Below are 27,651 nucleotides of genomic sequence, written 5' to 3'. Positions count from 1 at the left end.
CAAACACTTAAGACATGCAGAAGAGGACATTTTATTGTTTTATTTGAAAACGGGTAGTAGTAACAAACTTGTGCGATGTTGAAAGAAAAACTTGCGGTGTGATCACTATGAAAAAAAAAATGAACAGTAAAATATGATGAAAAACTGCATAGAGCTTATATGAAAGTCAATCGAGTGCAATAATAAAAGCGTTACCCGTAGATGTTAAGGATATAGCAAATATTATACTTAATTGAGATGCAATTAGTCCAAAGATAATCAATCCCATAATATTTAATCAGTCAACCAAAGGTTTGTAATGTCGGGACGATTAATGGGATACTAAGCAAAACGATAGTCCCAAGTCAAGAAAAAAATGCAAGCCTGTAATTAAATACTGGCCATTAATTCAAATGGGGAAAAAAATGTCATTTAGTTGAAGCAATCCAAATCATACGAAACAAAATAGTCTCCAGAGAAATGAAAGATGCAATTTCCACTTGAGGAAACAACTTTATCACTGCAAAGAGCCCTTGTGAGAGTTGTCACTGGTAGTCTCTGATAGCATTGGATCATATTGATAAGTCACGAGGAAAATTTGTTATTCCTGAAAACTCGACACTCGGTGTTGGTGCCACCTGCATATGTAAGTTTAAGGTAAAATCTACTAGAGATTACAAGTGTGTTTGGTATGACGAATCATATTGGAGGAACAATTTTTTATTTTGTGTTTGATTGCCAAAAATATTTTCAGGAAAAACATTTCCAGCAAAAAGGGGATAATGAGTTCCCGCACTTTTGGACAGAAGTTATTTCTTTTCATAATTATTTTCAATATTTAATAAATATGAAGGAAATAATATCAGTCACTTAAGAAAAAGGCATACTGAGAATAGATGTGTCATTTAAACAAGAAGTGTCTTGTTTAAATAGAACTTTTATTCCTCTTCACCGTAACTTTTCTTTAGTGAAAACACAACAAATATATATTTCTTTCCCTAGAATTCTTTGTGAATGATTCGTAGGAAGAACCAAAGTGATCTTCTTCAAAGCGTTCGAATAATCTTATGTAACTAAAGTATGATTATAGACGCTAAGTTTATGCAGTGTAATTAATTCATGTTTTGGTCATGTGATTGCATTGTCGACTAGTGAAACAAATAAATAAATCTTGAGAAAATTGTGTATTCTTAGATTGATTTTCCTTCAAATTACTTTTTCTGGAAAAATATATTTTTTTACTCAAATCAAATACGCCAAAAAAGTATTTTATCAATAATTAACTTCTGTGATACTAAACACACACATTGAATAAATAAATTTGTGAGATAAGTAAAGTTAGATAGAAGCACTAACCTGATCACTAGAGTAAACTTGATCAAATTCACTGTCTTGGTCATTAGGTAGGTTATCACTTGAAAGTTTAAGATTTTGGAAGAGATAATCCGTATTATTGTAATCGAAATACACATCATAATTTTCATTCTTACTTGAATCACCTCCTTCCATATCACTCGGATATGATGCCGCAACAATATTGCTAGGATCAGACATGTTTTGTTCACCCATATATTGCTGGAAATTAGCATTGGTTACTCCTAATCCATTAATAATAGTCGCATTTCCAACATCTGCATCAGATATCATTGCGCTATTTGAATATGTTTTTATATTGTACGCATTGACATTCAACTTGTAGTCATTTTGAGCATGATAATATCCATCATTAAACACTAGCTCAGGCCTATAATTAGTGCTCCCATTAATTGGGCGTTGTAGTCCTTGTGGTCCCAACATTTCAAATAATGGGCTATGTTGTTGTTGTTGTAGCCCACCGCCAACATTATTTTGTGCCGACAAAAATGGGTTATTGAATAGGCTGTCAATGCTAAGGTAGGTGGGTCCAACATTAAGTTGTGGGTGATAAACCTGCTGTTGAATTGAACTCTCTCCTCTTTCAAAAATGTTGTTGATGTTGTGTGGTTGAAATGGAAACTTTGGAACTCTTCGGATTTCTAGGTTGCATTGTTGTTGTTGCAGATTTGTAACATTTGTTTTAAGACGAGGCATTGTCCCAAATTTTCTAAGTCTACTTATTTGTTTAGAACCACTTGAAGATCCCTGGCCTGATGAGTGACGAATAGATTTTCGCTTTTTTGGAACTCTCCAATTGTCGTTACGACATTTCTGAAAGTAAAAAAAATGAAAGGAGAGTTGAACCAAATAAGAAGTTCTTTATCCAAAAAATACGGACTACGGTTGAACATAATTCAAATAAAGATTATATATTTAAATCTTCTAATATGATTTTTGATAGGAATAGACTGGTTCAAAAAGAAAGGAGATAGAGGTTGTAGGAGGATCATCTGTAGCACTTGAAATGAACTTCAAGTTAAGATATATCATGAGCTATACGGAAATAGATCGAATATTATATTTCCTTCACCCAAGAAAATTATTTCTAGTTTGCATAAACCATTAACCATGTATACTTCATAGTTAAAAAGATAACAAAAACTTACTTCAACGTATAGATAATAACATGGAGATAGATATATAACTGTGATATTCTAAAAAAAATTGGGTATATTCATCCTATGTATTCATTGTGAGTTGAGTGTCTTTACTACCATGAAAGTCATTTTAAAAGAAAAATATTTTTGTGTTTGATAATAGGCGAACGGTAAATATCTTTAGACAAAATATAAAATAAGGATTGATAATAATATTTAGCATTTTAAAAAATTTGAGTATTACATATTGATAATAATGTCTAAAAGTTTATTGGCTAAATAAAGTGATATAAAATCAAACTTACGACAGTTGTATTAAAAATGATTTCTTCTTATAACTAATGAAGGAAAATCTTTTCGAGAAAAACACTTTATAGTAACAAGAAAATGACTTCCTTATAAATAAAATTCTTGGAAATGACTTCACTCGTACGAAAATAAGCACAAATAATATAAAGTTTATCACTTAGAATTTTTTTGGAAAGTACCTGAAGATGGCTAGCAACTTGCATTCTAGTAAGACCAGGCACATTCATCATCTCAAGAATCTCTTTCGGGTAACAACCTACATGTTATTTCCATACTAATATTATAAATTTACTTAAATTTAATATCTCTTGATTAAGCCGAGTTACATACAATTAAATATAATAGTTATTTGGCCTTAATTCTAAGCAAGTTTATGACCATTATCAGTATAAATTTTCACTGTTCATGTTGCTCTATATAATAAATAGTCAAAAAATTTAATTAATCGTGAAGTAAACTTACTTCCTTCACCAAGTTGTTGCACGGCTTTCATGAATTTGGTGTGAAGGTCCACAGTCCATTCTATGCGAAGCTTCTGCCTAACGCTTTTATTAATGGCACTGCTCTGGCTTTCTCCTTCATTTATCTCTTTTGTGCTTTTTCTATTTCTTTTCCTCCCTTGCTTGTATTTCCCATTGGATACCACATCATTTTCAGCCTCAATGTTATTGCTCTGGTTCTCAATATTAGGAATACTCTTTTCTCCAGCTTGTACTTCATCTCCAACAATATTATTGTTACCAATATCATCAACATTCATCTTATCTCCATTTTCTTCTAATCGTTCTCGAACTTTTTCCTTTTGGATTGTTCTCCTCAATACAAATTGCCACAAATCTTCCACGATTTCCTCGTCTAGTGGCTTTTTCAGGTAAATACAAGCTCCAATGTTCAAAGCCTTCATTGCTAAGAGGTCATTGTCTTCATCACATATAACTGCATAATTATTTCGGGAAGCTAGCATTAGAATTGAATTATCTTGTAAACATTATGTAAAGCTAGCATTAGAATTGAATCACATATAACATTGCTATTGTACAAAACAATTGTTTATCATATCACTCCAAACAAAAAAAAAAAAAAGGATTTACCACATATCACTTATTTTTGCTAAGTAATAAAAATCTATCCTTAATCCTATTTAACGATGATAATCAAATAACATAGCTACGGATTATTTAGCAACTAATTATGTGGCTAATTTTTTTATTTTTTTTTTGTATTGTAATTAAAACAACTAATTTTACCCACTACAATGATGAATCCATAAATGATATCCATGTCATATTTTACTACTATATAGAAGCATGGGTTAAAACCCATGCTTTCTTCTTAAAAAAAAAAAAAAAAAAAAAAAAAGTGTGGTTCCCATATTAACACCAACCAATATTAAAAAAAAAAAACCAACCAATATTAAAAAAAAAAAAAGTAAAAAAAAAAAGTGGATCCGTATTAACAAAATCAAGCAATATAAAAAAAAAAGTGAATTCCATATTAAAAAAACAAACAATGTAAAAAAAAATGTAAACTTTTTATTTGTAGCAAACACTAATATAATAAAGTTTTAGATACGGTTGACAAACTACAATGTTATATTAATCGTGTTTTGAATATATATAAGAATCCCATATTAAAAAACAAACAATGTAAAAAAAAAAAAAGTGTAAACTTTGTATTCGTAGCAAACACTAATATAATAAAGTTTTAGATACGGAACTCACAAACTACAATGTTATATTAATATTTTGAATATATATATATATATATATTATTATATGCATAAATTTAAACTATATAGAAGCATGGGTTTGCACCCATGCTTCGTAGCCCCATAAAAAAAAAAAAAGGGTGGGCCCCATTAGAAACACAACCAACCAATAAAAAAAAAAAAGTGGACATATTAACAAAATCAAGCAATATATAAAAAAAAAAAAAGGGGGTTCTAAACACCACCAAGCAATAAAAAAAAAAAAATTGGACTCCCCCATATTAACAAAACAAATAATGTCAAAAAAGAAAAAGTGCAGACTTTGTATTCGTAAAGAAACACTAATATAATAAAGTTTTAGATACGATTATAAACTACAATGTTATATTAATCGTGTTTTGAGCACATATATTATATGCATAAAAATAGTGCAAACTAATAATGTCCAAGAAAAAAAAAGTGCACCCCATAAAGGATGGGCCCCATACTAAACAACATCAAGCAATATAAAAAATATAAAAAAAAAAAGTGGAACCCACCATCTCTAAACTCACGGAAAAAAAAAAGTGGACCCCATTCGTCGTCCGTAGCCCCTTAAAAAAAAAAAGTGGGGCCCATGACCAAGCAATATAAAAAAAGTAATCCCATATTAAAAAAATAAATAATGTCCAAAAAGAAAAAGTGCTACGGATTTGTATTCGTAGCAAATACTAATATAATAAAGTTTTAGATACGAAGGTTAAACTACAATGTTATATTAATCGTGTTTTGAGCATAGTGTGTATATATATATATATATATATATATATATATATATATATATATGTATATACATAAAAATAGTGCTAATAATGTCGAAAAAAAAAAAGTAAAAGGGTGGGCCCCATACTAAACAACACCAAGCAATATAAAAAAAAAAAAAAAAAAAAAGAAAAAAAAAAAAGTGGAACTCACCATCTCTAAACTCACGAAAAAAAAAAGTGGACCCCATATTAACAAAATCAAGCAATATTAAAAATAAAAAAAGTGAACTCCATATTAAAAAAACAAATAATGTCAAAAAAAAAAGTGTAGACTTTGTATTCGTAGCAAACACTAATATAATAAAGTTTTAGATACGGAGCACAAACTACAATGTTATATTAATCGTGTTTTAAACATAGTATATATATATATATATATATATATATATATATATATATATATGCATAAAAATAGTGCAAACTAATAATGTCCAAAAAAAAAAAAGTGCACCCCAAATTAAAAAATCAAACAATATTCATGTAATTTTCAAAGTATCTCATTAAGTCAATAATGATGGATTCATTGCCACATGCGTATCAATCCATTAGTAGGAGCAAATTACTTTTTCTTCAAAAGGTTATGTAGCCAAACCATACAATTTTCTTTTTTTTTTATATTAGCTTGAGATCTAATCTAGATATTAAGCTGTATTTGCTATTCCATGTCATTTATTTGTTATGTTTACTAAAATAAATATACTTAAAATATTTATATTTTAAAATAAGATAGAATTTAATTACTTTTTATTTTTATTCTTACTCTAATAAATGTGAAAAGAGATTAATGTCGTAAAAAATATACCAAATAGAGATCAAATAATGAATAAGGTAAATTAGTCAAATTATAATTCTAATAGACATTTACTTAAAAAATCATGCAAAAGACAACATGACAAGTAAAATGAGCTAAACCATATTTATCAAAAATTAAAAAATAGTATTTCTTCGTTTAAATAGAAAATCAATTTCTATTTTGTTTCGTTTTAAACATGTAAAATTAATTTAATAATTTGAATTAGAATTATCCAAATCAAAATTTGATAAAAAAAATAATAAGTATTTTACACCTTTAAATTAATCGAATTAAAATTAAAAGTATCAACTAATGCTTAAATATTGCTATTATTTTATCTCAAAGAGAGGAAAATAGTTTCCTTTTAAACAAGTCTTCTCTTTTAAAAAATATTAATAAATTTGCCGATTTTGTATTCGTAGCAAACACTAATATAATAAAGTTTTAGATACGGAGCACAAACTACAATGTTATATTAATCGTGTTTTGAACATAGTGTGTATATATACACACACACACACACATAAAAACAGTATCCAAACACAACTACATACACATAAATGCACTATAATTTAAAGTGTTGGGCCCGTGCGCAGCACGGGCATTGACCGTCTAGTTAAACATTATGTGACTAGTTAATTTCATTAGATTCACTAAATTTTATCATTATAATAGTAATTTGACAAAATACCAATTTATCATATACCAAAAATATAGAAATTAGTAACGAATAACTTTTGTGTCGCTAAACAACAAAAATCAGTCGCTAACCCTTTTAACGACGAACTATAGAAATAATCATTTACCTACGAGCTATTTAGCAACATACAAATGAAGAATTTCATAGCTAATTTTTGTTTTAATATTATATTGATTAAAATAATTGACCTTACTCACTATAACAATAGATGTCATAAGTAGAAGAGTACTAGAATAAATACTTACACAATGAAACAACATTTAAGGCTACAGCTTGAGCCAAAAGCTGAAAAGAAAGTCGGTCGGGTGAATGGACGTTGAATATAATCACATCGATTTTTTCCTTTCCTTTGGAGAGTATTGACATTGCTGCCAAAGCCGTATCAACTGTCGTAACTATATCAATGCACTTTGAAAGTTAGTGAATAACAGAAAATAAAATTATATTATCATGAGGGTCTGTTATTTTTCATGCACAAATTTAATTATAAAATTTCATGTTATCTTTCTACACTTTATTTTATGTAATTCCACATATTAATCAACTTATATTGTAATCAATATGTGTAATCTTAGACAAGTTCACATAAAAAACTTATATATTGTTTAGGATAAATAATTATATTATATAGAATAAAGAAGATTATATAGAAATATACTGTTATAGAATCTATTCAGATTTATTCAAATGATTTGTTGTAAACAAACACTGAATGTAAAATACTATTAACACCCATAGATAACAGGAGCAAAAGTTTTGAGATAATCATATTTCATGAATATGCAACTATTAAGTTTAGAAGATTTAGTAAAGAGGATCAGATTTATCAATAGATTTTAATTATTCTCATTTGACTTGTCTATATCGTAGCAATGACATTTTTAGTCTTGACATTAATAATATAACTAAAAAAACTGAATGTGAAGATAATAATAGAAAGTTTAATGAAATCCGCATGTTAATTATCACATGTCTCATATATTACTATAGTATCGTCTAATTGAATTCAAGAATCTTAAGTATGACAACAAAAGCACAAACAATTATAAGATAATAAGTCGATAGAAGTCATAAATCTTTTTAGAATTGAGCCGCATCGACAAATCATACTTTCTAAAAAAAAAAAAAGGCATTACCTAAAATAATAGTATTTGATGGATTACAATGTGATTTATTTTCTATATTTAATATCTAAAATGAAACACTAACCCACTATTTAGGCTTGACTTTGAGTTTCGGAAGTTTCTAAAAGCAGAAAAAAATATTAAAAACCCCTCCTTTTTCTCTCAGATTTTGCTACATGTGTTCTTTATTTTATCATGCAAATTTAAGTTTATTTCTACTCTTAATTAGTTACGTTTGTTACTACTATAAAATTACTTCTTGTATGCATGTGTACTACATTATATACAAAAACAACTAACAAAGCAATTCAAAACTAAACGATTCTCTTGAATAATCAATGAATACTAAAAAATAATTGAGAAACCCAACAAAAAATAATGGGAAAGAAATAAAAACACACCTAAATTATACTGAAATTGTCAGTTGCACTTTTTCTTTACGGGATAAAATAATTCAAGTGAATCACCATTTTATAGTAGTTTCCGACAAGAGAATGTGATTGAATGACCATTAAGGTTGAGGCAAAATGCAAAATATAGTTGATCCAAGTTTGTTTCTTTCAAATTAAAAAAAAAAAAAAAAAGTTTTTAAAAAATGATTTTTTTAAAGCAAGGCGTGTGTGGTTAAAAGTAGAGGTGGCAAAATTAGCCTATGAAAACATATCCTGCAAGTTCAATAACCCGCCCATTTATTAGCTCAGTTCATTTCAACCCATTATAATTGGGCTGATATGTAGCCCAAATTGACTCATGAGGAATCTTGTCAAAATATTTTCAAAAACATATTTTTTTATTTGATATGTTATATACAGTCATAATAAAGAAAAACAATAATTTTATAAGGTACGTAAAATCATAAAAGAACAAATAAAGCAATTAAAACTTAATAAAAATTGGGTGGATTGGGTTATGACCTATATTTTGGTCCATTTTAGCCCAATGCATTTCAGCAGAAGTAAATTTTGAGCGGGTTAATAATCCGCCCATTTATTAAATCAGTCTGTTTTGATCCGCCAAAATTCAGTCTAACCCGCCCATTTGAAACATCTAGTCAAAAGGATGAAATAACATGTGTATATAAAAAAACATTAAATAAAAAATTGCAATAAAAAAATTAAAGGAATAAAAGCTCCATGAAATGAAAAGGGCATTAAAAAAAAAAGCATTGGCATCCTGGATTTTATTTTATTTTATTTGCTTAAAAGGTTGTTTCTTATTTACTTAAAAAAAAAAAAAAAAAAAAAAAAAAACATTGGCACCATGGATATCATGAATCCAAAAGGAAGGAGGAAATTTTGTAATAGAACAAAAAAAGAAAATAGAAAGAGAAATGTTTTTTCATGAAAATCAGGCCGCTCTATCTGTGTGTCTAGATCCAATAAAACACACAAAAAAAAAGAAAGAAAATCTCAAAGTCAACAATAATGCTTGTTAGATTGCTTCTTATCAAGTTCTTCCCTTGCCCTTTCTCTTCCCTTTCATTGCCCTAGTCTCGTTCCTCCACCACCCAAGAAATTTATTTTTCTCTAAAATGATAAAAAAATATGTAAAAATCAAATATCTACCCCTTCAATATTCATTTTTGAGTGATTTAAGTTTCTCCTTCAACTCTATGTCACTCTAGGCCAAGGCAAGAAAAATTGCCCCCTTTTTTCTAAAAAGACCAAGTGTAAAATGCATATGCGAGTTGATTAAATAAAAAAAATGATTAACATCAACTATATCTCATCGGGACATCCGATAAAATTGGAACGACACAAAGATTAACATAAAATTATCGACCCCAAAAATCATATACATCTCTATAAAAGAAACTAATCGAGTGGGTGACATGTTTATATCAAGGATCAAAAGTAGAATCCAATTTTCTTCTTTATAACCACTAAAAGACTCATTTAATAACTAGAAAAAAACAACATAAACAAGCAGAGAAATAGTGTTATGACAACAAGGAAAAGAGAAACTCAAGATCGATCTACAAGAGAAATGAAATCTCAAAAGAGATCGATATTAAATAAACAAAGGTTATAAGTTATATAAAGACGTCACCATTTTTACCTTTATATCCGTAAGATTTTAACAAATCGACCCTCTCATCAACAAACTCTTTGTCATGATCAATCAGCATCACACGAATAATATGTTTTATCATACCATAATAAGGAGTTGTCATTGGTTTATCTATTCCTTCAACAGTTTGCAGATTTTCTTCTTCAGACATAACGAGGAGGAGATACAAGAAATAAAATAAGGCTGAATTTATTAGCGAAACGCTAAGCTCTTTTGGTAGGTTTCTAAGTTGAAGTTCTAATGTGGAGTGCACTTTCCCCTCGAATCCTACTCATAGTATCCTCTATTAGCTATTGAGCATGTTTAGTGTTGACCATATAAATAATTTTTATTTGACCTTTTTACTTCTTTCTTTCTTTCTTTGTTAAGTCGAGACAAGGGTTACTTTTGTCTTTTTATTTTTCCTTTTCCTCTTAGAGATTTGTATGGAGTTAATGTTTACTTGATAGAATCATTCTTCCGTGTTTAGTTACTAAAATGTATTTTCAAGAAAATATTTTCAATTTATAAGGAAAAATGACTTCAATTACTTATGGAATCTCAGTGGGTTACTCCATTTCAATTGTTTTAACCAATACTTATGTATTATTTTGGAAGGAAGGGCTTCGCTTTCCGATCGCTTTTTGAGGCCGGTTTGGATGAACGTGGGCAAGTTCGGGATTCACTATCGCTTTCCACTTGGAGCGGCTCACCTCCTTGTCACTTAAACTATTAGCATCCAAAAGTATCATAAAATTTTCTCCCAATCATATCCTCCACATTGTATTATTACTAAACTTTGAAAATGATCTCGAAAAAAATATTAAAAATATTTTTTTTTATATTTTCTTATACCAAAAACAGCCATAGTGATTTTGTCGTAACGTATACCTTATGGAATATGCGATTTCAACATCTGAATTTGAAATTATGTTATTCATTACCTCCATTTGTCCACTTAGTAATGGACATTAGTATTAGCAAGTTATTAAACATTTAACATAATTTTATCTAAATTGTTTCCTCCATTCTTCTTTTCTGTCATTAAATTGTATACTCACGAACTTCATATATCACAGTCAAATCATCATATATCCAATTAATTCCTACATATATTTTAGGCAAAGTACCTAAGAAAAACTATAAACTTGGCACGGATTATTAGTTGCACATCTAATAAGAACGTTTTTGGTCACGTCTGAATCAGGCCAATAAATTTTTTATATTTACATTTGATTTAGAATAGACATGTTAAAGATTGAAATTCGATTTTGAATCATAATATGAAAATTGACTTAACATTTTTAACTTTTAAAATTTATTTACTTTATTTTCGTCATATAAAATTTATAAATTAGGCTTAAGTTTTCAGACATCAGTATAATAGAAGGGATGGAATTTGAAGCTAATTTTTTGTTTCAATTTGAGATTTTTATGTGAATAAATTTGTTACTAGTCTTTGGGCAATTAATATGTCACTGCTTATCAAAATAGCTATCTCCAGCCTCCGCCATTATTATTACAATACCTAGAGAAATATCCGTTCTTCGGGCGGTCTTAAAGACATAAGTGACGTCATGAGATGATCTTTTATTTAAAAATTTAGTTGACACAAAAGAGATGAAATTTTTTGTGTATAAAACTGAATTTGATGAATCAATTAGAAAAATATAAATATTTTCTATTAGAATTAGAGCTTAAGAATGTGAGTTCACATTGATGTTTATTAAACAATCATATACAAATATAATAACTTAACAAATCACAAGACCCAAATGAATGAAAGTGAAAGAAATAGAATTCTATACTCTTTTTTTTTTTCCTGACGGACTAATCACTCCCTTAAAAAGTCCGAGTCTTTCTTGTTAAATTATAGCCTCATGAATTTTGTTATCATAAGCCAATTAGAATTAAATAAAGTGAGAAAAGTGACTTGCCAATGTATAGATAAGCAAGAACTTTTACATCAAAAAATCTTAATTGAAATGGATAAATTTTGGCAAAATAGCACTTAAAAAGAAAAATGTGTCTAAAGTCTCTGGATTATGCAGAATTATTGATCTAATATGACTTTGTTAATATAAAAAAATGATAAAAGCAAACAACCAGTTATTATGTGAAAAGAACGGAACAAATGTTGATAAACAACCAAACGGATTCTCGTATAGAATTATGAATAAAATAAGGAAAAATTCTTAATTGTGAGAATATAATTCTTATCTGTGGCATAAATAGTTCGATTGTGTTTGGCTAATCAATTTAAAAAGAAAATTTGAGATTCAATTAGTGTTTAACGAAATTTTTAAAAAGTGTTATTAAATGTATTTTGTTGTTATCTTTTATGTCTCAGTTATAATTATGTTCCAATCTCAAAGAAATTCTTATTATTATCTCTACTATTATTATTATTGTTGTTATATTTATCATTATTACTAGGTATAATGATTTTAATTTAATTTATCGATCTTGTGTTGCTTACGCTTAAGTGCGACCGAATAAATTGGGTTTATCATTATTATTATTATTATTATTATTATTATTATTATTATTATTATTATTATTATTATTATTATTATTATTTGTAAGTCAATTTTAGAAAGATTTAAATTCGTAGAAATACACTAACTGCTTATGAGAAACGTAATTATCACTAATGAAGATATGTAGATAAATCCTAAATGTGGCGGAATAAATTAGTTTTACTCTTCTTATTATTATTTGTTCAATCTTATAAAGATTAAATTCGAAATAATGGAGTCACTGTTAGCAAGTTATATTGTTTGATGAAGTAGTTTTATTTAGATAGCCTAATTGAGTAGGAAGGAAAACATGACATTATAATTATAGTTATAATTATCTTGTCTAATTTTTTTCATTGGAATTTTCACATTTGAAGGAATTAATGATGCACAATATACATGTTAAGGGTTTCTCTAATAAGTTCATTTTTTTTGTCATGTTTGAATCAACTAATAAATTCTTATCTTGATAAATTCTTCTTTTCTATTTTTTCGTTCTTTTATTTTTCCCATTTAAGTAGCTTTATGTTGTATCGTCATTCATCATGATTCCTTTCATATTATATTTTTTCAAACTTTAGCTTAATATTTAAATTTTCTTTAGAATGCAATTATAAAAGCATTACATTACCTAGTAATTTAACTAAAATGTTTGTGTTTTCTTGTCAATGTTGTCTACCTAGTAATTTAACTAAAATGTTTGTGTTTTCTTGTCAATAGACATGTTATCGATTTTAATTCAATTTTTGACAAAAGTGAAAATATTATAGCAAGAACATGTTTTTGTATTTTTACTCCACTAAAGAAATAATATATTTGGTTGCGGCCAAATAAAATCCCCAAAGATGATTTAACAATATAATAATAATAGCCATTCTATGTATTAAATTGATAAATGAGTAATACTGACTACAATTTTTCAATAACCAAATGTGGAACCAATTAATACGATATTAATAGTATGCGTTTAACATAACTTTACAAACACAAGTTTGACAAAGAGACATTGTATAACGTTTAGATCATTAGAAATCATTCAACCACAATAATCAATTTGGATAAAACACATTACTATTGTAAACTAATGACTCATTAATATATGCTAAAATAATGAATTAAAAACTCTTTTTTGAGATATTTTTATTTTCACAACAATAGACATTTTCATTTTAATTCAATTTTGAGTGAAAATATTGAAATAAATTTTTAGGACTTAACATTTTTGCTTTTAAATTTATTGACTATTTTCCATTAGACCGAATAAGACATCACTTTAAAAAACGAGACCTTCCCCGACTAATTTTTTTTGTTTTCAATTTAAAATGGCCGAAAATCATTTATACCCTCAACTTTACTTTAAAATCACACTCCTTCCCCAGCTTTGATGAATTTGCATTCTGCCATTTGAAATTTCTATGTGAATGAATTAGTCACCGGTCTTTGAGCAATTAATATGTCATTGACGTTATTACAATAGTTATCTCCAGTCCCCATTACTATCCACTTTCTTATTATAAAAATATGACAAATAGTGACACGTCATACTATTACTACAATAGTTATCTTTTTTGGTAAAAAATTGAAAATTTGAGAAGTCCTCCCTCTTTTTTTTCCTCTCTTTTTTTTTCATTTTTTTTTCATGTCCCCTCTTGCTCATTGATCGCATATTTAAAATAAGAATTTGAAATTACGCGATGTAAAATTATAAAGGGGTGGGTTGGTTCAAGGAATTAGGTAGATTATTCTGATATAAATTTTTTAAATTAAATTTATCTCGTATTTAGTTGGAAGTAGTAGTTAGGTATAATTTATCCCATTTAGAATGTGAATATCCCGATTTTAAACTAAATGATCCTTAACAACGATACTACAAGTGAATGTTTCCTATATTTTAAACAGAGAACAACATATAAGATAAATTATCAACTACATCATCTTGGCTTTTTGTCTACGCCGACAAAAATCACAAATGTTGGAAATGCTCGAAAGTTATTAAACTATTATCTCAATAAAAAACAATTCTTGAAATTAACCCCTCCCCCACTCCCCGCCCCCCAATGTCAAATCAAACGACGCACCATTTCCATTCTGTGGGCCTCCAATTGTTTCAAGCCCATAATATCTCTCGTGGGCCGTGACCTCTTTTGTTGAGCGTTCGGATCCATTTAATTTTGTACGACATTATTTTGTGTGTAAACAAATTTGTTTGATAATCGTGAGAGAGTTTATTTCTTGTTTTGTGTAGTTAATGACATGCAAGTGTCATCATTTATTAGGTCACTTTTCACAGTAGCAACTTGTGCAAAGGAAGTGGAGAGTAACTTGAAAATATGGCAACCCCTGTTTCAGAATAGATGGAAAATCTTAGAACATAAAAAAAAAATATAAGAAAAGAGATGTAATAAAACGAATCCAATCGTTCTAAAACATAAAAATACCATTAAGCAACATCCCATTCCATTAGAAAAGAAGGTGGGGGTTGTTCTATCAAAGAAACCATTCAGTTGTCTACGTGTATAATTCGAACACAATAATCGAATTCCATTAATCTTATGGCTTGTGCCCATCCCCCCCACCCCCCCCCCCAAAAAAAAAAAAAAAAAAAAAGAAAAAAAAAAAAGGAGGAGTTCCAAGTAATTATGCTTGTGGGTCCTACGAACAATCTAGAATTGAACAAAGCCTGACTGCGTGACCCATCATATTAAAGTTTCAGCCCAGATATAATTATAATAAGCCCAAAATATTCGTGAATGCGACCTGGCTGTGTTATGAACTGTGATAGTAATAGTTTCCAAGACTAAAAGGTCAATGAGATTCCACTTCTAAATTAATTAACTATACATGTGTTCCGATGATGCCTTTTTGTCTTTTTTCATGATTTGACAACACCTGTTTTGCCATAATATTTTGAAATACGGGTCAACTATCGAAAAACTTGTTCAAAGAGTATTTTATGTGATAATTAATTTCACTCGCAAGTCTTCATTTTTTTCCCCATGTATTTATTTCGAATTCTAATTTTCATTTTCAAATACTTTGTCAACAGCAAGCTCAAGTACTCTATGTTCATTCAACCAAATATTTTGCCGAAACACACGGAGTTGAGTGAGAACAATGTGTGAACAATGTAGAGTTTAAATTCTATGCACTAATAATATTGCAAACATGAGTTTAAATTCTACACACTAATGATCATAACATATATTTACACGATTAGGTTAGTCAAACTGTAATTGTAAGTACTTACATTTAGTTACATCATTTGTTATAAACCATGCTGACTCCATAAGGGCCTACTGCCTAGAAATGGTAAATAAGACTGATTCAGTTGAGATTATTGGGCCGAGTAAAATATTGGATAGTTTTATGGGAGATTGACGTATATATACGTAAGACAGAGTATATTTACAAAATATGACGATACTTTTCAATTTACAAAACATAACAATAGATTTCTTACAAAACATATACAAAAAATTTCCCTCAAGGCTTACAAATTTCCCTCAATTTTTTGTGTATGAAAACTCTATTGAAATTGTATGAAATATGTATTTTTGGCTCAAGCCTAGAAAATTTCGTTCAATTTTTTGTGTATGAAATATGTATATCTTGCACAACGCTTAGAATTCTCAAATTTTTATTGTATCACTCAAGGCACAGAATTTCGGTCATAATGTCGTGTATAAAATCGGTATAAAATATGTATATAACTGTATAATATTTGTATAAAGTTCATGTTAGATTTCTGAAAATTTAATACAACTACAACTACATTATATATAACTTTCATATTATATTCATACAAATTTAAAATACATAATAAAACATACAAAACTTAAAATTCAATATTCATACAAACTCAACATACAAGTATCATACAACATTAATACAATTTTGAATCTCACTTCAAAATTTGAAATTATTAAGCCTTTCAAAGAGACACCCTTCTTCTCAAACCTTTCAACATTCTCACCAACCTGCAACATAATATCAATAAAGGATACAAAATTAATAAAATAAAAAACAACATCATTTCATTCTAATTCTTTTACCTCTGAGTTTAAAATGCTAGATCTACAGTATCTACGAATAGTGACAGACAAAACATAGACCCAGATGTCAAATTGATACTCTTTAATAACGAAGTACATCAAATAGTCAGGAGGAACAGAAGTGTAGCTCGACAGGAAGAAAAAAAAAATTACACGAAATTTGAATCGCAGTCATAAGTTACAAATGCCAAATTAATGTTGCTTGTGTTTGCACATCGATTGAGTTCGACTCATGATCGGAGATCAACGGCAGTGTTAATGGAGATCTATGGTGGTGTTGTGGTTGTTCGGGTGAACTAGCAGAAAAAAGCACGTTGCTCTCTGTTTCTTCTCACTCCGAGTGTAGAAATTGTTCTCTTTCTATTTTCCTTACGTGAACAGAAGGCGAGGGAAGGGTTGGGCTTTTTAATTTTTTCAGATTTGGTATGTTTTGTAATTAAGTTGTTATATTTTGTAAATAAGAAAAAGTATTCTTATGTTTTGTAATATAATATCTTAAGTAATATTATTAGATCATTTTTTCTAGTTTATTTAAAATTCAGGCCCAATTAGCTTAAAAGGTTGTTTCTTATTTATTTAAAACATTAAAAAAAAAAAAAAAAAAAAAAAACATTGGCACCATGGATATCATGAATCCAAAAGGAAGGAGGAAATTTTTTAATAGAACAAAAATAGAAAATAGAAAGAGAAATGTTTTTTTTTAATGAAAATCAGGCAACAATAATGCTTGTTAGATTGCTTCTTATCAAGTTCTTCCCTTGCCCTTTCTCTTCCTTTTCATTGCTGTAGTCTCGTGCCCCCACCACCCAAGAAAATTTATTTTTCTCTAAAATGATAGAAAATATGTAAAAATCAAAGATCTACCCCTTCAATATTCATTTTTGAGGGGTTTAAGTTTCTCCTTCAACTCTATGTCACTCTAGGCCAAGGCAAAGAACAGTTTTCCCCTTTTTTCTAAAAAGACCAAGAGTAAAACGCATATGCGAGTTGATTAAATAAATAAAATGATTAACATCAACTATATCTCATCGGGACATCCGATAAAATTGGAACGACACAAAGATTAACATAAAGTTATCGACCCCAAAAATCATATACATCTCTATAAAAGAAACTAATCAAGTGGGTGACATGTTTATATCAAGGATCAAAAGTAGAATCCAATTTGGTTCTTTATAACCACTAAAAGACTCATTTAATAGCTAGAAAAAAAAACAACATAAACAAGCAGAGAGAAATAGTGTTATGACAACAAGGAAAAGAGAAACTCAAGATCGATCTACAAGAGAAATGAAATCCCAAAAGAGATCGATATTAAATAAACAAAGGTTATGAGTTATATAAAGATGTCACCATTTTTATCTTTATATCCATAAGATTTTAATAAATCAACCCTCTCATCAACAAACTCTTTGTCATGATCAATCAACATCACACGAATAATATGTTTTATCATACCATAATAAGGAGTTATCATTGGTTTATCTATTCCGTCTCCAGACATAGCGAGGAGGAGATACAAGAAATTAAATAAGGCTGAATTTATTAGTGAAACGCTATGCTCTTTTGCTAGGTTTCTAAGTTGAAGTTCTAATGTGGAGTGCACTTTCCCCTCGACTCCTACTTATAGTAGCCTCTATTGACTATTGAGCATGTTTAGTGTTGACCATACAAATAATTTTTATTTGACCTATTTACTTCTTCTTTCTTTCTTTCTTTCATTCTTAATTTCTTTCTTTCTTTGTTGAGTCAAGACAAGGGTATACTTTTGTCTTTTTATTCCTTTTCCTCTTAGAGATTTGTATGGAGTTAATGTTTACTTGATAGAATCATTCTTCCGTGTTTAATTACTTAAATGTATTTTTCAAGAAAATATTTTCAATTTATAAGGAAAAATGACTTCAATTACTTATGGAATCTCAGCGGGTTACTCTATTTCAATTGTTTCAACCAATACATATATATTATTATCAACTATTAGCATCCAAAAGTGTCAAAATTTTCTCCAATCATATCCTCCACATTGTGTTATTACTAAACTTTGAAAATGATCTCGAAAAAAATATTATTTTTTTTAAAATATATTTTCTTGTACCAAATGCAGCCTTAGTGATTTTGTCGTAACGTATAACTTATGGAATATGCGATTTCAAAATCTGAATTTGAAATTATTTTGTTCATTACCTCCATTTGTCCACTTACTAATGGACATTAGTATTAGCAAGTTATTAAACATTTAACATAATTTTATCTAAATTTTTTCCTCTATTCTTCTTTTCTGTCATAAAAATTGTATACTCACGAATTTCATATATCACTGGCAAATCATCATATATCCGATTAATTCCTACATATATTTTAGGCAAAGTACCTAAGAAAAATTATAAATTTGGCACGGATTATTAGTTGCACATCTAATAAGAACGTTTTTGGTCATGTCTGAATCAGGCCAATTAATTTTTTATATTTAAATTTGATTTAGAATAGACATGTTAAAGATTGAAATTCAATTTTGAATCATAATATGAAAATTGACTTAACATTTTTAACTTTTAAATTTTATTTACTTTATTTTCATCATATAAACTTTAGAAATTAGACTTAAGTTTTCAAACATCAATATAATAGAAGGGATGGAACTCGAGGCTATTTTTTTGTTTCAATTTGAAAAATTTATGCGAATAAATTAGTTACTAGTCTTTGAGCAATTAATATGTCACTGCTTATCAAAATTGCTATCTCCAGCCTCCGCCATTATTATTACAATAACTAGAGAAATATCCGAGCTTCGGGCGGTCTTAAAGACATAAGTAACGTCATGAGATGATCTTTTATTTAAAAATTTAGTTGAGACAAAAGAGACGAAATTTTTTGTGTATAAAATTGAATTTGATGAATCGATTAGAAAAATATAAATATTTTTTATTAGAATTAGAGCTTAAGAATGTGAATTCACATTGATGTATATTAAACAATCATATACAAATATAATAACTTCAAAATCACAAGACCCAAATGAATGAAAGTGAAAGAAATAGAATTGTATACTTTTTTTTTTTCTTTTTCTGACGGACTAATCACTTCCTTAAAAAGTCCTAGTCTTTCTTGTTAAATTATAGCCTCATGAATCTAGTTATCATAAGACGATTGGAATTAAATAAAATGAGAAAAGTGACTTGCCAATGTATAGATAAGGAAGAATTTTTACATCAAAAAATCTTAATTGAAATGGATAAACTTTGGCAAAATAGCACTTAAAAAGAAAAATGTGCCTAAAGTCTCTAGATTATGCAGAATTATTGATCTAATATGACTTTGTTAATATAAGAAAATGATAAAAGACCAGTTATTATGTGAAAAGAACAGAACAAATGCTGATAAACAACCAAACGGATTCTCGTATAAGAATTTTGAATAAAATAAGGAAAAATTCTTAATTGTGGAAATATAATTCTTATCTGTGGCATAAATAGCTTGTTTGTGTTTGACTAATCAATTTAAAAAGAAATTTTGAGAATCAATTAGTGTTTAACGAAGCTTTTAAAAAGTGTTACTGAGTGTATTTTTGTTGTTATCTTTTATGTCTCAGTTATAATTATGTTCCAGTCTCAAAGAAATTCTTATTATTATCTCTATTATTATGGTTGTTCTTATATTTATCATTATTTCTAGGTATAATGATTTTTATTTAATTTATCGTTCATGTGTTGCTTACGCTTAAGTGCGACTGAATAATTGGGTTTATCATTATCATTATTTGTAATTCGATTTTAGAAAGATTTAAATTACTAGTGATACACTAACTGCTAATGAGTGATAAACGTAATTATCATAATGAAGATATGTAGATAAATCCTAAATGTGGCGGAATAAATTAGTTTTACTCTTCTTATTATTATTTGTTCAATCTTATAAAGATTAAATTCGAAATAATGGACTCACTGTTTGCAAGTTATATTGTTTGATGAATTAGTTTTATTTAGATAGCCTAATTGAGTAGGGAGGAAAAAATGACGTTATAATTATAATTATAATTTTTCGAATTTTTTTCAATGGAATTTTCACAGTTGAAGGAATTAATGATGCACAATATACATGTTAAGGCTTTTTCTAATAAGTTCATTTTTTTGTCATGTTTGAATCAACTAATAAATTCTTATCTTGATAAATTATTCTTTTCTATTTTTTATTTTTTTATTTTTCCCATTTAAGTAGCTTTATGTTATATTGTCATTAATCATGATGCGTTTCATATTATATATTTTCAAACTTTAGCTTAATATTAAAATTTTCTTTAGAATACAATTATAAAAGCATTACGTTACCTAGTAATTTAACTAAAATATTTGTGTTTTCTTGTCAATAGACATGTTATCAATTTTGAATGAAAATATTGAAATAAATTTTTAAGACTTAACATTTTTGCTTTTAAATTTATTGACTATTTTCTGTTTATAAAATTTAAACATTAGATTGAATAAGACATCAGTTTAATTAAAACAGAGGAAAACTAAATTTTTTTGTTTTCAATTTAAAATGGCCGAAAATTATTTATACCCCCTACTTTACTTTAAAATCACACTCCTTCCTCAACTTTGAACAATTCGCATTCTCCCATTCTAAATTTCTATGTGAATGAATTAGTCACTAGTCTTTGAGCAATTAATATGTCATTGACGTTATTACAATAGTTGTCTCCAGTCCCCATTACTATCCACTTTCTTATTGTAAAAACTAGTGCACGCGCCCGCGCTTTGCTCGGCTTGAATTTACAGAATAAATTTTCATATCTGATATCCGAAGAGCCATCAAATAGGTCAATTTTCTTGCACTTATTTTACAAATTTTATATGATTTCTCTATTGTACATATAATATTCTAACATATATTTTCTTTTCATCGGGGTGTTTAGCTTTAGTGCATTGATAATTTTCTCTTCTTTTATTAAAGCAATATTGGATTGAGATGAACTTAAAAAGAGTTACATGAATTGCGAAAATTCACATAGTCGGTCACAATTTTTTTGTAGGCACAATTATTATTGTTGTTCATTTTCCAAAACAAAAACAAAAAGTAAAATCTTTTTTTTTTTCCTCCAATGCCCATTTTATATGTAGAAAAACAAAGATAAAGGTAACAGATCAAAAAGAATCAAGGTATCATTGAGCTATTTTAAAAAAAAAGTAATGTATCTGATAAAAATTTAGAAAAATATTAAAAAAATGAGGGGGGAAAGGATGAATAGGCATTCACCATATTCACATAATGAGTGATAACGTTTCTTTCAACTCCCTCCATGACAGTTGCCTACAAAAAAGAAACTTGAGGGGAAAAAAGGCACAATATTGGTATATTGTTGTGTCCCAAAGAGCTCCTAGGAAAATATCATTGATAACATAACTTCTTACTGCTTGCTACATTCAACAACTACTAATAAGCATTCACCATATTCACATAATGAGTGATAACATTTCTTTCAACTCCCTCCATGACAGTTGCCTACAAAAGAGAAACTTGAGGGAAAGAAGGCATAATATTGGTATATTCTTGTGCGCCAAAAAGCTCATACAAAAATATCACTAATAACGTAACTTCTTACTACTTGATGTAACTTCTTACTACTTGCTACATTCAACAATTTAAGCATCAATTTAAATGAAAAGAATTACTACTAAATAGGGTGTTGTTAATTGATAGAAAAATAACTATTTCACAATCAAACGCATAACGATCAATTAAATTCAGATTTTGATAAGCACTATTATTACCAAGAATCATCTTAAATGTTGTACAACATAAAAGAAATGTATGTTTTCGTGACTTGTATTTTGCTCATAACTATTGTAAAATGTAAAATGTCCTAGATGTCGTTGTTCTCGATCTTACTATCTTATCCGCACCTACTCTGCTACTTCCCCCGAAAGGAGCCGCCTGCCCATTCCACCAATTCTCCGGCTTTTAAATGATGGAATTTTCACCGACGCCTAATTTTGCATTACTTTCTTAAGAATTTCGTGCCAACAAATATAACGGTTAAGGATAGGTTCTTTCATTTTGGGGAGAGAAAAGGCTATTTCCAGAAGCTGAAACATAACTTTTATCAAATTTTTTTATCGGTCCATGTACATGTAATTCCTTATCTGGAACTCCATGTTCATGTGTAGGAATAATTGGAAGATCACATTTTATAGTGTAGTTTTAACATCTAAGAATTTTTTTAGTTGTTTTAGCATTTAATGCCCTTTTGGTATCCCTTATTCTACTTGGAAAACATTTAGGTATTTTGATGATGTCTCGGCAGTTAGTATAAAGAAGACTTTAAGGAAAATTAAGGTGAAAATTAAAGAGCAAATCTCTTAAAAAGATTGAAGGAGAAAAATGAAGAAACCAAAAAAAAAGAGGAGAGAAATCTCTTTTAAAATTATAGAGCCCGTTGAAGGAGAAAAATGAAGAAACCAAAAAAATAAGAGGAGAGAAACTTATTTTTTTTTTTGGCTTATATGCTTTTAACACTCATTATTTTTTTGAGTTATTTTAAGCACATTTTAACGCTTTATAAGCCAACTTATAAGCCAATCCAAACGGGCTCATAGTCACATTTTAACGTGCATGAAATAAAAATTTACACGTGCAAGAATGAAGAAGCAGTGAATGACACGTTGTGGCGCGGTTAAGATGGGAAATTAAGATGGATTTAAAAGTGTTTTTTCAGTTAAATGACTTTCCAGATTTTTGATTTTTGCATTTTAAAATAGCACATAGATGTTGAAAATAGGAAAATGGTCAAAAAAAAATTGAGGAAAAAGATAAATATAAATGGAGGCAAGGTATCACATCACCTTATATATGTCTAGCTTTATATTATATATAGATTGGTTATGAAGGAAAGGAACGTGGGTGTAGGAAAGGACGGGTATAAAAATGTTTCATTCGTTAGTGCTCATAATGTTTTGAAAGGTTGGAGTAGTAAATATTGAGATTTTTTTTTAATAAAGAATAGGAATGAGTGGGGTAGTAAATTTTGAGACATTTAAGTATAAAAATTAAAGAATAAAAATGAATAGAGAAGGTTGGAGTAGTAAATATTGAGATTTTTTTTTTTAATAAAGAATAAGAATGAGTGGGGTAGTAAATTTTGAGACATTTAAGTATAAAAATTAAAGAATAAAAATGAATAGAGAAATAGTAATTGACACATTTATTTTTTGAATAATAAATAATAAGTAAATAGAAATGTTATGTAGAAAAAACTCATAAAAATCCCAAAAAAAGTGAAAAAAGATAAATGCCAATAGAGGCCATGGAAAAGTGTCATATACGATTGTCTATGCCTAGCTTTATATTATATATAGATTAGATATGACAAATAGTGACACGTCATATATTACTACAATACTTATCTTTTTTTGTAAAAAGAAATTAAAATTTGAGAAGTCCTCCCTCTTCTTTTTACTCTCTCTCTCTCTTTTTTTCATGTCCCCTCTTGCTCATTGATAGCATATTTAAAATAAGAAATTGAAATTATGCGATGTAAAATTATAAAGGTGGGTTGGTTCAAGGTATTAGGTAGATTATTCTAATATAAATTTTTTAAATTAAATTTATCTCGTATTTAGTTGGAAGTAGTAGTTATGTATGATTTATCCCATTTAGGGTGTGAATATCTTGATTTTAAACTAAATGATCCTTAACAACGATACTATAAGTGAATGTTTCCTATATTTTAAACAGAGAACAACATATAAGATAAATTATCAACTACGTCATCTTGGCCTTTTGTCTACATCACAAAAATCACAAATGTTGCAAATGCTTGAAACTTATTAAACTATTATCTCAATAAAAAACAATTCTTGAAATTAACCCCACCCCCACGCCTAGGGGTGTTCAAATGAGACCGAAAAACCAATCTGAACCTGTAAACCGAGTCAAACCGACTTAATAAATCGAAAACCGGCTTGGTTTGACTTGATTTGGTTTTAAATTTTAAAAAACCGATAACATTTGGTTTGGTTTGGTGTTAAACCAAAAAAACCCGAACCAAACCGATAGATACATACATATTTAAAATATTTTATATATATATATATATATATCTTCTTCAAATTTTGGCTCAGACCAAGTCCAATATAAATTCAAATAATTAGAAAGAAAAGTGTAGTCCATTTAAGTTTAAGGTAAAATAAAATAAAAATTTGCTAAAGGTAAAATAAAAAATTTCCCCTTATCCAGTTTTACAATTCCCTCTTTTACATGCCATCTAAATTACTACTAATAAACTAGCATTTTATCCGTAACAAATTAAAGGGAAGAAAATGGCAATTGGAATTTAAAAAAATTTGGTAGATGACTTTGTCTTTCTGTTTATCATTTTTCGTTTTAACTTCTCTGCTTTCTTCTCAATGCGTCATAAACACGATGAGTCTAGCTAACAAAAATTTGAGGGTCACGTAATATCAAAAGGCTATATGTAGGAGGTAACTAGAATCATGAAAAGTAGATGTTACGTTTCTGTAATTTCTATACCTATACCCATAGCCATAAGCCTATACCTAAATAAAGTTAATGAAATAATTAAGAAGATTCTTAGTTTTGAATGGATCACGTCAAAGCCGTATTTAGTTACCATTTAATTCAAAGGTTCTTTGTATTAATACTCCATTCTTAAAATCTGAAAAAATTGCAAAAACCGAACCAAACCTATAAAACCGACAAAACCGAAAAAGCCAAAACCAATAGAATTTATACTATAATGGTTTGGTTTGGTTTGAATATTAAAAAAAACTGACTTAATTGGTTTGGTTTGGTTTTAACTAAAAACCGAATCAAACCGAACCGTGAACACCCCTACCCACGCCCACCCTCCATCCCATGTCAAATCAAACGACGCACCATTTCCCTTCTGATGGGCCTCCAATTGTTTCAAGCCCATAATATCTCTCGTGGGCCGTGTCCTCTTTTGTTGAGCGTCCGGATCCATTTAATTTTGTACGACATGATTTTTGTGATTATCGTAAACAAATTTTCTATTATATATAAGTGTGGTGGGAGGACTAACACAATTTTGACAGCTTGTACCAAATGCTTTATAAATTATACACGCAATGAATGCTTATACTAAAAGCTATATAACTTGTACACTTTAATCAACTACTTTTTTATCTTACGTGGACATATGTCATAATATTTAATATTTATTCTCTTCTCATGTATACACATATGCATTTATTTATTTCCTCCGTGCACTTTTACTTGTTCACTTTTGACTTTTCACGTTCTTTAAGAATTAATAAATCCGACGTAGACATATGTCATAGTACTGAATATTTATTCTCTTCTCATGTATAGACGTATGCACTTCAATTTTAATTCTTCGACACATATTTATTTTCTCCGTGCACTTTTACTTGTTCACTTTTAACTTTTCACGTTCTTGCTGAATATTTATTTTCTTCTCATGTATACATGTATGCACTTCGATTTTAATTCTCCGATACATATTTATTTCCTCCATGTACTTTTACTTGTTTATTTTAGACTTTTCACTGTCTTTAAGAATTAATAAATGAAGTACTTCCCCCGTCCCATATTACTTGGCCACATTACTTGACTTTTCACGTTCTTTAAGAATTAATAAATGAAATACTTCCTTCGTCCCATATAACTTGACCACATTACTATACTTGACTTTTCACATTCTTTAAGAATTAATTAATAAATAAAGTATTCCCTTCGTCTCATATTACTTGGCCACATTACTATACTCGACTTTTCACATTCTTTAAGAATTAATAAATGAAGTACTCACTTCGTCCCATATTACTTGGCTACATTACTAAAAATATATGTCTATTTTTCTATTATATATTTTTCTTTATTATATATAAACGCCCAAGGTGGACGAACACAACACAATAATTTGTACAAAAAGCAACTGAAATTGTACTCTAAGTAGGAACTAACATGTGTACATTTCAAAAGTTGAACATTAATTCTATCTCTTGTGTGTTTACTTTTCAAGTTCCCACGGGTCTGCAGTGTCTTAATTGTCCTTTCATTTCCTTCATTTGGCATATACTCCCTCTGTCTCAATTTAAGTGTCTACTTTTGACTAGACACGGCGTTTAAGAAATAAAAATAGACTTTTAAATCTTGCGGTTCTAAATTAAAAATGTATATAATATAATAAAATATCCTTTGAATCTTGTGATTATAAACTTGACATGTAGGATATTTGAATTGTCAACTTACTAAATATAAAAAGAGGCGGACATAACCAAAATAAGACAATTTTTTTTTTTAATTTAACAACAAACGCCAAGTTGGACGAACACAACAACAACAAGTTGTACAAAAAGCAACTGAAATTGTACTCTAAGCCGGGACTAACATGTGTATATTTCAGAAGTTTAACATTAATACTACCTCTTGTGTGTTTACTTTTAAGTCCTCATGTTTACTTTTTAAGTACGCACGTGTCTCGGTGTCTCAATCGTCCTTTCATTTCCTTCGTTTGGCATATACTCCTCTCGTCTCAATTTAAGTGTCTATGTTTGACTAGACACCGAATTTAAAAAAAAAGATAAATTTTTAAATCTTGTAGTTCTAAATTAAAAATGTGTATAATATAATAAAATATCCTTTCAATCTTGTAATTATAAACTTGACACGTAGGATATTTGAATTGTCAACTTACTAAATATAAAAAGAGGCGAACATAACCAAAATAAGATAAATTTTAACAACAATTGAGAAATTAAGGGGAAAAATAAGAGGAAAAAAATATAGACTACTAGGAGAATCGCAATATCATTTGCAAAATATATAAACCATAAAGACTAACTAAAGTGAGTAACTAAATTAATCATGTTAGGTCCCGCGCATCGCATGAGCATAGTTTGCTAGTTGTTGGATAATTGTGAGAGAGTTTATTTCTTGTTTTGTGTAGTTAATGATATGCAAGTGTCATCATTTGTTAGGTCACTTTTCACAGTAGCAACTTCTGCAAAGGAAGTGGAGAGTAACTTGAAAATATGGCAAACCCCATTTAATAGATGGAAAATCTTAGTGTACTGTTTTGTAGGTAGTCAAAATTATCCCGG

The 27,651-nt window shown here is 28.6% G+C and overlaps 1 protein-coding gene across 1 annotated transcript; it reads right to left on the bottom strand.

Moving 5' to 3' along the window:
* Window positions 1–243: 243 nt before the first annotated feature.
* LOC132058116 (two-component response regulator ORR24-like) lies at window positions 244–10,291 on the bottom strand. Its single transcript, XM_059450679.1, has 6 exons — window positions 9,988–10,291; window positions 7,051–7,200; window positions 3,264–3,737; window positions 2,981–3,057; window positions 1,336–2,166; window positions 244–617 (listed from the first exon to the last, which is right to left on the bottom strand). Exons 1-6 carry the CDS (start codon window positions 10,148–10,150, stop codon window positions 552–554), a joined length of 1,761 nt encoding a protein of 586 aa, XP_059306662.1. The 5' UTR covers window positions 10,151–10,291; the 3' UTR covers window positions 244–551.
* Between the last annotated feature and the right edge of the window lie 17,360 nt (window positions 10,292–27,651).

Source organism: Lycium ferocissimum, chromosome 5, assembly GCF_029784015.1.
Source record: "Lycium ferocissimum isolate CSIRO_LF1 chromosome 5, AGI_CSIRO_Lferr_CH_V1, whole genome shotgun sequence".
Lineage (NCBI taxonomy): Eukaryota > Viridiplantae > Streptophyta > Magnoliopsida > Solanales > Solanaceae > Lycium > Lycium ferocissimum.
This window is presented reverse-complemented; position numbering and strand designations above follow the sequence as displayed.

Coding starts and splice junctions, on each gene's coding strand:
- LOC132058116 (XM_059450679.1), bottom strand. CDS start 10,150: ATGTCTGAAGAAGAAAATCTGCAAACTGTTGAAGGAATAGATAAACCA. Junction 3,738..7,050: donor CTTAAATGTTGTTTCATTGT/GTAAGTATTTAT, acceptor ATAATTATGCAG/TTATATGTGATGAAGACAAT. Junction 618..1,335: donor AAGTTTACTCTAGTGATCAG/GTTAGTGCTTCT, acceptor TTACATATGCAG/GTGGCACCAACACCGAGTGT.